Source organism: Theobroma cacao, chromosome 6 (assembly GCF_053813885.1).
Source record: "Theobroma cacao isolate CCN51 chromosome 6, ASM5381388v1, whole genome shotgun sequence".
Classification (NCBI taxonomy): Eukaryota; Viridiplantae; Streptophyta; class Magnoliopsida; order Malvales; family Malvaceae; genus Theobroma; species Theobroma cacao.
This window is the reverse complement of record NC_142644.1, coordinates 3,191,428-3,208,470: the sequence shown is the minus strand read 5'-3', so window position 1 is coordinate 3,208,470 and position 17,043 is coordinate 3,191,428. Positions and strand designations below refer to the sequence as shown.

At 27.0% G+C, this 17,043-nt stretch overlaps 1 protein-coding gene across 1 annotated transcript; it reads left to right on the top strand.

Moving 5' to 3' along the window:
- The first annotated feature begins 4,187 nt into the window (after positions 1-4,187).
- LOC18595354 (uncharacterized) lies at positions 4,188-5,088 on the top strand. Its single transcript, XM_007023267.3, has one exon. It carries the CDS (start codon positions 4,237-4,239, stop codon positions 4,885-4,887), a length of 651 nt encoding a protein of 216 aa, XP_007023329.1. The 5' UTR covers positions 4,188-4,236; the 3' UTR covers positions 4,888-5,088.
- The last annotated feature ends 11,955 nt before the right edge of the window (positions 5,089-17,043 follow it).

Sequence of the window (17,043 nt, the reverse complement as noted above, 5' to 3'; positions counted from 1 at the left end):
ACATATAGTATTACTCTTTCCATTCGTAAACATATAACCTTTACCTTCCGTTATTTTAAATTAATATTCCTTCCGTCCCATTTTATTTGTTCTTTGTTTATCAAATAAATTCAATTTTAATTATTATTTTTAACAAAATTATGAAGTTACAAATTTTTAAAAAATAAAATGTCTAAATGAGACAGAGAGAGTATTTTATTTTCCATAAAAGATCAAAAAAATTATTCTTATTTTTTATTATCCTTAGCTATTACTATCCACTTTATTTTCTATTTTCAAACTAGTGATAATTTCAAATTAAAATTTTATAAATTTTGTAAAAAAGAAAACAATGTAGTAGAAAAGAGCGAGCAGCAGTAATTGCTTTTGAGTTAAAACCAAACGAGTAGAACAAGTCACCGAGTGCGGTGCCACTTGTCAAAATCACGGGTTGCCAACCAAGGCTAAATATATAGTGTAGGCCGGCACGCAAGTTAAAAAACAGAAATACCATTCAGATCTTCACTCTCGAAGCAGAAAAGGGTTGCCGACAAGACACCAAAGCGGCCCATGGTTCTCCCAATGCTTGGCGCCACGTGTCTCTACTTCTGCCGCGCATTTAATTGGGAATTTTGTCATGCGCCGTCACGTTAGAAACGTTCCACGATCCATCGAAAAACCGCCTGTCAGGCATCTTCGGGTTTGGATATATATAGCCGTTTTGCGAGTTGCCCAACGTCCACGAAAGCGACCCCCTTAAAATGCCAAACCAACGCATATTTACTAAATTATCCTCACTTCACTGCCCCATTTTGTCCTTTTTACCTTTTGTAAAAACCTTTATATTAAATTACCATTTTAAACTTATTTTATTATCTTAATTTTTATTATAATATTAATTTTTTTATTTCAAGTTCGGGTAGTTAAATTTTATTGGGTTTTATGTACCTCAAAATTAACAAGTAGGGTGAACATTGGATCACTTCAATCAGTTCAATCTTTAATTTCGAAAATCGAATTAATCGAATTCTCATAAAATAATCATTTATTTATTTTACTATTTTATTAGTAATTCATATTATATACAAAATGTTAATTAAAAAACCATTAATATTTATAACATATATAAAAAATATTATATTTAATTATATTAAATATAAAATATATTATATTATATATAATATTTAAAATATATATTACTAATGATCAATTTTTCAATTGATTTGATTGTAAATTTCAAACACCAAAAACTAATCGAAATAATCGAACATACCAAACCAAATCACTAATTAAAATTGAAATTTTTTTTATAATGAGAAAGAAGAGATTTGAACTCAACTTTTTAAATAAAGAGATCATGTATCAACTAATGAGTCAAATACTCGGATGTACTAATTAAAATTGAAATTGAACAAACTGAATCAAATTCAATTGATTTCAATTGATTTATTTAATCGGAACCGATTAATACTAGCTCCTATTCCCACATAAAATATATGGCATTGTAACTCCATTAGACTAAAAAAAAAAAAGGCTATATTGAAAGCCCTTTGAATCTATGTCTCACTAACACACTTTAAAAATGGAAATCTTGTCAATTGTAAGGTTAACCTTAATGTAAGCTACTAATCACTATTATCATATATTTATATGACTTATTGTATCATTTGATATCGATTAAGACTCGTAAAATCGAAGACTTTTTTTCTTTCTGTGACTTATCACAATTATGCTAATAATATTCAACTTTTCAAAAAAATATTAATTAGTATTGTTAGAGTATCTGAATTATTTTTTGTGATAAATCCTTTGAAAATGAAACCTTTATTTGTTTTATTAAATTATGCACTGCCTTTCATTAATGGTATACTTTGAACTAGGACTATCAAATATGGAATGTAAGATAATGTAAGTTAATTACAATATTAGTAGTTCTTGAATTAAATTTTGGTTTCTTATACTCATCTAATTTGGTTCAAATCTTATTTCAAAAAATATATTTGAAGTTTAAAACTATGAAAACCTTTTTAATTTTGTTTGATAATATTTTAAAATTCATACAATTAAAAATCAAGTCCATTTTTTCTTTAGAAAAAATAATTTTTTGATAAAAATTTGAGGGTAATTTGGTCCTTGGACAAAACAAAAAAAGGGATAGAAGGTTGAAGTAGAGGTGAGGAAATCAATTTAGACCAATTATCCACTCAAGCCAAATGCGATTTTGGTAAAACTGTTCGGTTTAATTGGTTCATTCGATTAATTAGTCTAAAATATTTGGTTCGATTGGTTTTTTGGTCGGTTCTCGATTTTAAAATTTTTTAACCAATCCACCAAAAAAACCAAACTAGTTTTTTATATGTTTATATATATATATTAATATATATAATATTTTTTATATATATTAAGAAGAATTGATAGTAAACTTAATTAATAATTTACTTAAAATATATTACGGTATTATATGTACATATACAAATTATAATCATAGCAATTTAATATTAGTTATATATATTTATTTATAAATTTGTATTAATATGGAATTACAAGTTATATATTTTAAATGATATAACTTATATGCTAATATTATAATATATGATAGTAAATATCCTACATATTACTATATTATAATTATTACACTTTAGTAATATTTCGTAATATAAAATGTTATGAATATATATAATTGTATAAATATATTATATATACATATATTTAATTTATACATAAACATTACTATAATTTATAATAAACTTTATTTATATGATTACACTTAATAACTTTATTAGTTATCACTTTAGATTTTATAATATTTATTTATAATTAGTTATTATTTATACAAACTTTGATATAAAATATTATAACATATAAGTTATGTCATTAATTTCATATATATATATATATATATATATATATATATATATATATATATATATATATATATATATATAATAAAGTCATATATTATATAAACTTACATTTAATTTATACATAAGCATTATTATAACTTATAATAGACTTTATTTATATGATTACTTTAATAACTTTATTAGTTATCACCTTAAATTTTATAACATATTGTTTATAATTAGTTATTATTTATACAAACTTTGATATAAAACATTTTAACATATAATTTGTATAATTAATTTTTATATATAATAAAGTATTATATATACATATATTTAATTTATACATAAGCATTACTATAACTTATAATAAACTTTATTTATATGATTTCACTTAATAAGTTTATTAGCTATCACCTTAGATTTTATAACATATTGTTTATAATTAATTATTATTTATACAAATTTTGATATAAAACATTATAACATATAAATTATATCATTAATTATATATATATATATATAATTATGGATGAAGTTTATAAGCTTTTACTATTATAATTTGTAAAAAAAATGATAAAATTTTGATTAATTGATTTAAAATTGGATCAACCAAACTAATTCTATGTTTAATCGTTTTTATTTTTTTTTATATTTGATCAATTTTAATCAATTTTTTAAAAAATAATTAATCTATTTAATCTTTAAATATAATAAACTAACTATCCAATTCTTCACCTGCAGTAGATTCTGACAGGCAACCTAAATTAGGAATTTTTGGTTTCACTAAACTGTATACGTGGCAGTCTCTCAACAGCTCTCAACAAATGGCAACAACCAAGGCGCCTCTCAAATTTCACGAAAATTATCAAACGTCTGCACACTTGAAGCGCGTGCGTCACACAATCCATTTATTGAAAGGGAAATTCTGAAATATTCACTTTTTTATTGAAGAATTCCCTTAAATATATAATTCTTAATCAAAATGAATTCATTTTCAATGTTTTCATATGTGAAAATTGTTGAAACATTAACTTTTTTAAAGATTAAACCAATAAATCAAAAGTCCAAATATATCAATTTTATATATAAAAAAGAACTTATCTAAGAAGTGAAAACTCATTAACGCCTGGCGCCGGTGTTTAACACTCTCCTTAAAGCACGTGAACCCAAAAAGCTTCACTTACCCCATGCAGCATTCCGTCAAGATCCTTGAAAGCGAAACCCTAACTCACGTCGGGTTCTTCCCTTTCCCAACGGCCACTCTAAATAGCAACGGTATAAACCCACCCCCAAAGTCCACCATTAATTACGATCGCCCACTCTCGTCCTTTATATACCCCCTTCTCGCCCCGCTCTAGGTTTGCCAAACTCACTCCAAAAATCAGCGCTTTTTTTTTTTTTAAAAAGAAAAATGTCATTAACGACATCGAGGAGTAAATCACACGGTTCACAGGTCTCCACGTATCATTATCCATCGCCGTCGATTTATTCCCACCATTCTTCGTCATCCTCTTCTTCCGCGTTCGCCTCTTCAAGCTCAAGCTTCGCTTCAAGATCCTCCACCTTCTTCGCACGTGCGACTTCTCCCACACGTGTAAATCTGTACGGACGAAGCTCTTCTCCGCAGTCATCGCCGTCCGTCCGATTCTCCATCAACGATCGCCCGATATCTCCCGGACGTTCGATCTCCTTCAACAAGAACAACAATGCTGTGTCGACCGGGGCCCACCATCAGAGGAGTCGCACGTGTTTGTGTTCCCCCACGACGCACCCAGGCTCTTTCCGGTGCTCCCTCCACAAAGGATTGTCGATGTCAAGAGATCATCATCATCAGAATAATCGTCAACCGACGACGTCGTCATTTCACTCGAGCAGTGCGTTGCATTTCAGGAGATCGGCAATGAAGAATTCGTTGGTGAGAATCGGAGGAGTGGAAGGAGAGTTGGTTAAGAGGGCGTTAACGGCTCTCATCAGGCCTTCTTCGCATCAGCAACGGCGCCGAGCCGCTTTTGAGCCGAGGCCCAGTCGGCTTTCGGTTATGTCCAAAGCCGATGATTTGTGAAGGTGTTAGGGCTTTTTTAACTGAGCTTTGATGGGATCGGAGGTGCTGGCTCAGTGTAACTCGGATGTTCTTGTGTTAATTGATGGCTTTTTCTTGTCGGGGATATGGATGAGGCAAAATTTTGTAAAGATTTTTTGAGTGGAAATTGAGTGTATTAAATTTTTCCTTTTGAAATCTTTTTCTACATTTGACAGATAAAAATATGAACATAGTTTGCTCTTTATTTTTTTTATTTATTTTTCTGTTTATATTTTATGGAGGTGATGATTGTATATAATTTAATTTAAGATTGATTTTTGCCCCAAATTTATTTGTTGATTTTCATTTGCTTGTAATGTTTATTTTTAATTTTTTGTAATTTTCATTTTCTCCTAATTTTAGTGGAGATTATGAAAATTCTGTGAAATGGATTGACTGAATTTGGTAACTAGAATTTCATCATCCATATATATATATAAACAAATTATTTGAATTAATTTGAGGAAGAGATTATTTTAACAGAAACTGTAATAATATATATTTATATTTCATACAGTGTTAGTATATAAATTTTATATATTATCATTTTTTAATAAATCAATTTAAAAATTCAATATTTTCAAAAATAAATAAATATAATTTTTAAAATATTTATTTTAAAGGAATTTTAAATTTTTACTTGTACATATTTATAAAGTGACACTTTGTGATTAAAGAATAATGTATAAATATTTTTCACAAGATATCAAATGTAAACCTTAAAATAAAGTCTCGAACTATAATAAAATTTGAGTTAATTAAATTTTGCATTACTATTCGTTTCCAATCTAAACTCACTTTGGATAAAAATTGCCAACAAAATATAGAAAATAATGAAATGGCTCAAGGTAAATATCAAAAGGATTGCATGCGACAAGTTTCGAGAGAATGAAAATTTTGATATAATTCAAGAGTTTATTTTATCATTATGCATATAATAATTAATATTGGTACATTCATAATTATCATTGAGCTCATGGGCGGAAGGAAATGCAATTATGGGGTGCTTGAATTTTTGAAAATTTTTATTGTATATATATATAATATATTTTAATGACTCTTTCAAAAATTTTAGAATTTTTTATTTATTATATTTTTTTAATAATACCTTCAAAATTTTATGAAATTATTTATTTATTATATAATTTTTAATGGCTTCCTCAAAATAAACTTTTTATTTAATATTAATACAAATAAAAAATAATAAAATAATTTTATAAACCCTACTAACTTTATCCTAATTTAAGTTTCTTCACACATCTTTTTCTCTCTTTCTCTTCTCTTTTGTCTTTTTATTTTTAATTTAGTTTTTTTCTCTGTAACTCACTATTAAAGCACCCTTCATTTCTCAAAAGAGATTTATGAGTTTTTAAGTTTGGATAAGGAATGATAAGAACCACTTACTCACCCCCATTATGTGAAATTAGGAGAAGGTACAATTTTTTTGAAGGTAATTTTTTTTATCTTTTTCTTTCTATTTATATCATTTAACTATTTATGCATTTAATCATTTTGTGAAATCCTGTATATCGTATTTAATTATTTATATTTTATACATTATAATTTTATATTTAATACTTTAAATTTAAATAAAAATAAAATAAAAATATTAGATGTTAGCTACACATTTATTGGGATATGGTTTTATGTTTTTTATGTTAGTGGTCTCATGTGTTGCTATTCTTTTTGTTGTTGGGCGGTTTTATTCTCTTTGAGCAGTCATCAAGTTTTTCAAGTGGCTTTTTATGTGTAATTGTATAAGTTTTCACTGCCGTATCTAGTTAAAGAGTCTTTGGTCAATAAGAGGTTTAATAAAAATACTTTTGAAAAAAAAAATTCAGGTTTTATTAAAGTATAAGTAAGTTCAAAACAATTGACAAATTCTTTAAAAGAAAATATACAAATCATTCAAATAATTCTCCTACACTTAAGCCATTAAGCCTCAATGTTTCAAATCATGAACAAAAGCAATATGAACCAAAACATCTTAAGCTCAATCTTGAAGAAATGGATGTTTTTCGGGTAAAACCCGATCTTTATAAAACTATTGTAAGTTTTATTTTCTTATTTCTTTTGATTTACTTGTTATATAAAATTATTATCTATTATAAATTTTTTTATTATTCCTCAAGTTCAATTTATTAGTTTTAAAAATCTTTAACCCTTAGACTTTTTTCATCTTTGATCCTTCCAACAAAAGTATGCTAGCTCCACCTCTGATTAAGTTAATCATGATTATGGTCAAATATTTGTTGCGATAATTACCAGGCAACAATACTTTATTCAAATTAATGTTAAAATATAGAATAACCCCTTATATTTAATTAGATTTATCATATGAGTTTATCTTTTTTATTCCAATCAATTGATTCCTTAATCAATTATTTATTATCAATTGAGCCTTTATATGAACAGAAATTTTAACACTATTAGTTCTTTGGTGTCAATTGAGATAGATTTACAATGTGAAAATGATATGAAATGTCACGATGTCATATTTATTCTATGACATTTATTTCACATGGCAATTCTATCCTAATTGACAAGAAAAAGTTAACACTATTAAAATTTATGCATAATACTTTGAAAGTCTTTGAACTATTTAAGAAAATTCATACGAGTCTTTACTTTTCTATTGTGTTCAATCAATTTTTTGAATTTTTATTTGAGTTGAATAAGTTATTATGATTAACAGTAAACTAATTGTCATTAGTTAAAATATTATTTATCATTTTTATAATTACGTGATGTTGATGTAAAATGTGAAAATGTCACGTAATCATATCATTATACCACATCATCATCCATTATGACATATCAACACAACGTAACATAAAATGACATATGATAGTTTAACTAATAATAATTAGTCATCTGTTAGTACTAAAAATCTATTTAACTTATAATAAAAAAAATAAGAGCTTAATTGAACAAATTAAAAGAATAAGTGCTTGTTTGATATTTGCCGTATAATTCAAGGATTTTTTTAGATATTATGTTTAAAATTTATATCCAAATAAAGAGTTTAATTGATTATGAAGAAATTGTTTAAGAACTCTATTAATTATAATAGAAAGATAATGACTTATACAATAGCTATTCATTTAAAGCCAAATCAATCCTTAATCCTTATGTCATAGGAATTAAGGATGATTTAACATTAATTAAGTTAAAATGATACAAGCTGACGTGGTGTACGTCTTTCATAGTTTTTTTTAATAGATAAGATATTATTAGTTGAAGTTAAAAAATTAACAATTAATGTTTTCAATTTTTATATAATTCCCATTAATTATTTATGAGTATGACTTTTGCAATCAAACTTTTTTAATTTTGACTTTTGGTATTTTTTAAATATTTTGTTGAACTAAAATTTTATATGAAAAATATTTGAAAACTTCTTCATTCATGGATTTCATAAAGTAGTTTTTATATTTTAATCACTAATATATTTAAAATTAAAAAGTATAATACTGAAAAAAGTTTATGAGTTATTCAAAAATATTCAAATAAGTATTTATTCTTTTATTATGTTTAATTAATTTTTTTTAGTTTTTATTTTAAGTTAAATAAACTTTTATAATTAATAATTAATTAATTAATATTAATTAATATTTTATTTATCATTTTATGACACATTGCGTTAATGTAATAAATTAACACGTTTATAATGATGATGATATGATATATAAATATGACATGATGATATAATTATGTAATATTTTTACTCAGTATTAAGTATAAAATGCTAATTGATGTTTTGATTAATAATTATTAATTAATTATCAAAATTAAAAATATATAAATTTGATTAAATTAAATTATTTAAAGTTTATTGAATAATTCAAACGTAATTCTTTTTAAAATCCGACAACAGCAATCATGCAGTTTTAATTATTTATGGCGCGGCAAGGAGTCCTTAGAATTGGAGCCCACCATGTTATAATTATCAGCCCAACCGCTTTGGTTTAATGGCATTGGTTTAGCATTCCAAGGGAGAGAACCCCTCAATCAGCGGAAAAGAGAAGTGCTGCAACCATGTTTCAAGGGAGGAGGCAAGATACAGGCAAATGAATTTTAGTATTTGCATTTACCAATCAATTTAGGACACGACAGGACATGTTGCTCGGATTTCTGACACCGTCACATTGGGACATGTGCTCCATGAATCTACTCTGCTAATTTTGAAACTGGCAGGTGGCACCTGTGACTTACATGAGAACAATGAAAATTTTCCAAATTTGAATAAAAAAAATAAATCATGTACTCAAAATTATAGATATTACATAAATTTATCACCTATTTTATTTTACTCAATGTGAGTGCTAGTTTTAAATTTTGACTTTTTTTTTTTGAGATCTCTTGTAAAGAGTCTTATTTGTACGGTGGTCGAATGGTACTCAATCTAGACATGTTAGCACCAAAGCCAGCCAACAATCTAAGCAGGGATAGAACAATAACAATCAACTGGAGTTTTTGTCTATGGGGCGGAGCCTTCCTTGTCAATGGGTCATAGGGATGTCAATAGATACCTTATAATAGGATACTCGTAAGTATTCGATCTGATTATGCAGGATTAAAGTACTTCATAAACGGGTTCGGAGTAAGTTTGAGTAATAATTTTACTATCCGAACCGAGTTCGGGTATCACTTTTTAGATACTCATTAGCCGAATCCAATTATATAGTTTTCGAATATCGAAGGTACCCGCCCTGAACCTGATTATAATATCCGTTTAAAAACCCTATCTTCTTTTCTTTTCTTTCCTTTTTCTCTTATAGCAGCTCTTTCAATCATTCTTTCTTTTCTCCCTAACCACAGCCACGCCCAAATCACTCATTTCTTCTTTCTTTTCTCCCCATCCACAACCATGCCCCACACTCATTTCTTCTTTCTTTTCTCCCCAGCCACAACCACGTCGGCTCCTTCTTCTTCTTTCTTAAAAATTGGGTTTTTAAATGGGTTAAAGTAATTATAGGGTAGTAAAAATGTAATAAGGTTAGGTTTAAGGTAGTAATTTCAAAATTATTCAAGTAGTTAATTTTTTATAGGGTTAGGGTTTGAATATTTCGAAATTAACAGATACCCTATCTGTTGACAATCTTAATGGGCCCTCATAAATTTTAAAATTTTTTATACATTATATATTTTTTAATGAACTACAAAATTATTTTTTGTTAAATTATTAATATAATATGTTACATATATATTTTTTAATGAGCCCCTTAAATAATTTTTTATTAAATTATTAATATAAATAAAAAAATAATAAAATGATCTTATAAATTCATTTAATTTTACCCTAACTCTTAAATTTTTTTCTTTTTAAGTTTTTGCACACCTTTTTCCATGCTTTCTTTTTGTCTTTCTTTTCTCTTTTGTCCTTTTATTGTGAAATTACAAAGAGGTAAAGCTTTTTTTTTATGTTTTTTTTCTATTTATATCATTATTATTATTTATATTTGTTTGTTTTTTTCAATTCTATTCTATTTGATTATATATTTTAAATTTCTATAGATTTTCTTCATCAAAATTCTACAAATCATCAACTATATTCTTCTTTTTTGTTATGTAGTTTTGTCTTTTACTTGTCATTTTTTTTGGATAAAATACTTTTACCTCTTTAAATTTTGATTAAAATTACACAGAAATCTATTAATTTTTGAAATAAATATTTCACTAAAAAAAAAAATTTCTCTACTAGACACATGTTAGTCAACTTGCTAATGTGGTATGGTGAAAAGATAATTTTACCCTTAATTAATTTTTATAATTTCTATTATATAATTGAATTATTTTTTATTAACTAAAAAAAAGCTCCCCATCTGAGGAGCGTCAGAGCTCCCACTGGGGCTCCCTAAGGGAGCATCCAGTGCTCCCCTGAGAAGCCTGATCGAAGCTCCCTCAAGGAGCGTCAGTGCTCCCCTCGCACCCTTTTTTTGATGAGTTGGGGAGCATCGATCGATGCTCCTTATTTTTTTATAAAAATATAATAATAATTTTTTAAATTAATAAAAAAAGAAAGGACATTTTAATCTTTTCATAACTTTTGTTAACAGTGTTTCTACTCTTAAAACGGAGTATCTATTTTGAAAAGTAATAGACTTTTGTGTAATTTTAATCAAAATTTATGGAGGTAAGGCTATTTTATCCCTTTCTTTTTATTTTTACTATGTGTTCTCAATAATTTTAGTATTTAAAAATTACAAAATTATTATGTAATTCTCAAATATGAGTTGTAGTGTTTCATTATTGATTGTTACTTAAAATTTCACCAATATATCATTTTTTTATTAATCTTGATTATATAAGATATTCATTTATATGTTTTATGTTTTATATTTAGTTGAAAGAAAATTATTTTTGAATATTTAGTCTTTAAACAATATTGATTATATAAGAAAAAATCATTAATCTTGTATATTGTATTTAATTATTTATATTTTATGCATTATTCTTTTTCATCTTTTTCTCCTTTAATAAAAGTTGGCAAACTCCACTCCTGTTTATCTCTATATAATAAGTATATCTTTTGAGTTGAAAACGTAAGCTATGATAAGTGATATTAGAATAGTCTTAACTCTGCACTGTAATTCCCCATCAGAGATACCAATATCAAAGTAAGCTTAGACTAAAGTAGTCCCTTTCTTTTGAGGCCGAAACAGTCAATGTAGTCCATTATACAATTAAATGAAGTAAAATATTACGAATTTATGTCGGTAAAAAATATGCATTTTGAATTTATAAATAAAAATCTTCTTCTACCTAATATAATTAAACACGTGAAATTATGACACCCTACATATACTTCCACATGAATAACAAAAATTTTAACCCAGATATGGCATTTTACAATCTGAAATTCTGAATTTTTTGGACTGATGCATGTGATCCAAACAAAACTTGTTCCTTTGAACTTCAAGGCCTCTTCCTGGGCTAACTCTAGCCTGCCCAATGCGACTAAGGTCCATCGAGTGTGCTTAAATGGGATGGCACCTTTTACAGAAAAAGTAATAAAGCCTCTCGACTAGGCTTGTCAGTTCTTCCCTAAATCTAAGCCCAAAGTGGTAGCAGCTGTAGCATTCTGAAACCTAGGGAGGACAAGCTTACCAACAACACTATCATAGCTTGATACAGAGAAGTAAACCCTAGTCACATTTTGACCTAGGTTGGTAGAAATATATAATATTCAAAATATTATTTTATTATTTCAAAGCAAATTAATAATATAACAAAAATAATAAGTTTAATCCGTTATTCTAATTAATAAAATAATAAATTTGAACTTTACCGCTAGGGTAATTAATAAGTAGAAAGCATCCTCATTTTATACCCCAGCCTGCTCGGCAATGGATGCTGCTTCCCTATCCCTTCTTAAGTTCAATTTTGGTACCTTCTAATATTTTGTGAAATTATTATATCCATGCCTATTATTAAAATTGTAGGAGATTCTTTAATTGGCTTTAATTATTTTATTTTTAAATTAAAAGAGAGAGAAATGTAGAGAAAGTGATCAGGAGAGGAAATAGATAATTAAATAAGGGAAAAGAGAGTAGGAATGAGCAAAAAGTTTGTTCCCATAGACTTAATTAAATAAATGGATGAAATTCTGTTAATTAGGTTAAAAAATCTTAAAACTTTATGAGAGAGGTTACACTACAATGATGATAAGAATTTAGAAAAATAAAAAAAAAGGATTAATAGAAAATCAAAATCATGAAAATGGATAAAATGGTTAGCCCTTTACTCAAGAACAGTATACATTTTATCTTTAACAGTTTTACTGTTATAATTAAAAAATGTTGTTAATTATACCGAGCATTCAACTTAATGTATTGTACACATATTTGAAAAGTTAAATATGAATTTTCTTTTAAAATAAAAAATGTTGATAATTAATTGTCTTAATTAATGGAAAATGCTTGCATGTAAACCATTGGGATGGGTGGCTAGAAATAATTAACCGGCCGATAGCATTGCACGTGATAGATGATGCATATAGCTGTCAAATTAAAATCACATGATGATGATGATGATGATCATACCCTTATTTCAGAATCAATCTTGTGTTAGGTTTTGAATCTCATTCACGTGTTAGGCTCCCACGACACCACATACTTATTGGCCTTTATACGGAATCTCTTAAATCATTTTTTATTTAGAATTACATTACATTCACCGTAAAAGACATTAAGTTGTCGACTTTTTGTTCAATCAAGGGTACTTGTATGATAGATTGAGGATGTTTCACGTTAGAATCAAATAATTGTACAGGAATAGAACTTTTAATTTATTTTTTATTCATAATTTTATTTAAAAAAGTTGTATTAGTTATCTTATGCATTCATAATAAATATGTAAGAAAAGTAACACTTTCAATAAGTCTTCTTTCTGTCATATCTTATGTAATTCTGAAGATAAGATTATATCTTTCTCTTTTAAGTATTTATTTTTTTTATTTTTATAAAATTTTAACAAAGTAACTTAGCTCTACGAGAATTTTTAATTAAAAAAAATGTCTAGCTTTAATGTTTTCAATATTCTATTTTGAGAAACCTTTTCCCCCAACTGGAGAGAACTTGTCCAGGGTTAGATGGAGTTCCAGCCTCAGATCAACTATGATTAACGGCTATTAATGTGTCACATTACAATCGTAAGAATTAAATTAATCTTTAATTAAAAAATAAATTCTGTTAAGTGTTAACTTACGTGGAGTGTTCATGTTCGATGTTACTTTGCTAACCTCCAAAAGGCTGGCAAGAATTCACAACATTGCGCCAGGCACCACCACCACCTCCTTCCCCAGCGGCCATCAAAACCCCTTCCACCACCGCCTCCTCCTTTGAATCTTCCATTAATCCCTCCCAATTGATTAAACATTGCTGTTAACAGAGATTTTCAAGCAATTAAACGATGCGTTAAAACAATTAGATTATGTTTCAACGTGGCACATCTATAGCCCTCCATTCTATTTAAAATGAGCTGGTGCTTCATCGCACTGCAAACAGGTTGTGTCCTGTTTTAAGGCAAAGTGGAGATGAGCCGAATGCCTTTCCCCCAGTAAGTGGATATGTCCTGTTTCAAGTAGATTATGTTTCCTCCAAACTTGCTTCTTTAGGTAAGCAAGAAGATGGCGACAAAAGAAGCAAGATTCTCTCCTATAAATAATATTATTTTGTGTCAAACATTGTTGTCGTGGCAATGCCATAACTTGTCGGTATCATGGTCCCAATTACTCTTCAAATATAAAAAAATATTATTCTTATTGAATCCAAAAAAGAAGAAAAAATAACATTAATAAAATCTATACTTTTTGGAATTCACCAGCGAGGATAGGCTATGGAATGTCTTTCCCTTACCTTAAACGTCGATCCCTAGGTGATCCAAGTTGAATAACATCTCAAGTTTTAAATAATAGGGTTTATATTGATTTATTTTGACATTATATTAAAAAATTTTAAATAAAGTTTTATTTTTTTATTTCGTTCAATTAAATTTTTTTTATTTTGAGTCGAATAAGTTCTTATGACTAATAATTGATTAATTATCATTAATCAAATATCACTTGATATTTTATATTTACTTGGTACTAAAATAATAATAACATGACTGATGAAGAATATCACATTATCATATTATTATGAAAAATTAGTATACCACATTATCATCAATTATGATAAGTTAATATCACATGACATAAAATGATAAATGATATTTTAACTAAATTAATCATTAATCGTAAGAATTTATTTTACTCAAAATAAAAATGTAAAAACTTATTTAACTCAAAATAAAAGTATAAGTGTTTGATTAAAGGTAATAAAAGTAAAATGACTTATTTGAATTTTTCTAAATAGTTTCAGAGCTTTTTTTTAAATATTATGCCATTTATTTTTGTGTATAGTATGTTTACACTATCAGTATATTAAAAATCATCATTTAGTTAATAAATAAATTTAAAAATAAAAAATTTTAAAAAATAAAAGTTTATAATTTGAAATATATTTATTTTAAAAGACTTTTGAATTTTTTTAATTTTACATATCTGTAAAGTGATACTTTGTGATTAAATGATAATGTACAAATATTATATACTAACATTATATCTAATATAAATTCTAAATAAAATCATTAAAAGACTTTTTTAATAAAATAATTAGTAAATATATAACTTGAAAATATCACAAAATCCAAAACCACCCCAAGATATGAAGCTTGATCCAAATCATAGACACGGTGCATGGGGACCCTTAAGATTTTGACAAAGATATTATCATATTCAACAAAAGTTAGAGTGCCCAACTGTCCTCTTTTTTACTTCTATCATTGACTGGTAGAAAAAAAGGAGTTCTGATGTGGATAGAATAAAGTATCACTGATAAATATATTTTAAAATTATTACAATTAATCAAAGATAATCGGCTAAATCAATCTTTGATGTTGCAATTGATGTTGCAGAGAAACCATTGTTTGTTGAGCTTATTAACTCATACCATAACGGGGTTGGGGACCGTATATACAACAACAGCAATAACATATAGGGATCCACTCTCTCAATCTTCAATATAGAATTTCACATGCTTGGCATTCTTTTCCATCTTTCCATTTGGGAGACACAAGTCCATATATATATTTTTACATCATTGTCCTTAAAGCATGCCATTTTCAATCTCAATATACACTCTTTTTTTTGAATTTTACAAACAAAATTTATGTAATTGACATATATATATATATATATATATCTTATTGAGTAATTAGGCTTATTTTATATATTTATAATTAAATGGACATGTTGAAATTTTATAAACACATTTTTGGTTTAACAAAACAAAGGGAAAAATAGAACCCTAGTTACCTTTTTTCGCAATCAATTATTCCTTTGGTCTAGCTAGCCATAGTGTTCTAAATTAACTCATAATGATGCAAGTCCTTTCCATAATTATAAATTAGTAAGCCTACCTAATCTAGCGTATTTAATTCCCCATTTGCATTTTGGATCTATAAAGTAAGAGAGTGTTGCACCATAAAACTTGGTCTGACTTGCCCTTATATGCATATTTTATCATACATATATATACCTATCTACTTGTATAATTTTAATTCTGTACTTTTTTGTACCACAATTTGAGGTTTCTGTCATAAAATAAAACCTTGTAATAAAGGTCAACCCCTTTATTCAGGTTCACAAATTGCTTTATAATTGGTCATAGATATAAAACTTTACGCAACGATAACTTATCATTATCCATCAACCTTTTTGTCATAGTTTTTTTTTTTTTTTAAATTATGTTGGAAGGTGAAATTAATTTCCACATGCAATCAAAGTCTTTTTAGATCCAAAAGGTGCATAAAGCAAAATTCTTTTAGGTTTTCAATATTTGTTTTTTAAAGTTTTTGAAGAGAATAAATCTGAATTAAAAGAGTGATGTAAGGGATATTTACGTCTTAAAATAATTATGATATTGAATTTTATTTTTCTTAAACGTCGGCTACCTTGTAGCTGTCAAAGAATCGAAAATATAACAAAAAGAATCAAAGTGTTGATTTGAGAGGTCTTTTTTTTGTTTTTGGATTTTACCCCGTATTATGGTTTAAACAATTTTTGTGCCTAAAGTGTAAAATATAAATTGAAATAGGGAGAATTGGGTAAATTCACACAAATAAAAGTATTGGGATACATTTTGACATTTTGTCTCGGAATCTAAAATTTACGTGTCTAAATTTTCTTTGTACCCAACAGATTAAAGTATGTAGATATTATTATTATTATTATTATTATTATAAAATCCTATCACATCATACAAAAATCCCATCCTCCGCATGACCTTTCGTATTTGAGCTTCTCTTTTCCTATATTTACTAGTTTAGTTTTCGGCTTTCCTCTTTCCTTTTATATTTTTAGGCGTGAAAATCATGTGCAATGTTAATCATGAAAATCATGGGGTCCAAAGTAGCATTAATTTGTTAAATGGGTGCCTGCCCCATTTCCTCATTCCACTCCCCCTCCTACCTTTCAACTCTGACCATCTTTTCCTATTCCCTCTCTCACATTTTGCATACATGCATGCATTGACACATTATCATGTAATATGTTCATATGTAATTTTGACCCTCTAAATGCAAGAAAATAGAGTA

Excerpts from the sequence above, each read along its gene's own strand:
- LOC18595354 (XM_007023267.3), top strand. The coding sequence starts at position 4,237 with ATGTCATTAACGACATCGAGGAGTAAATCACACGGTTCACAGGTCTCC.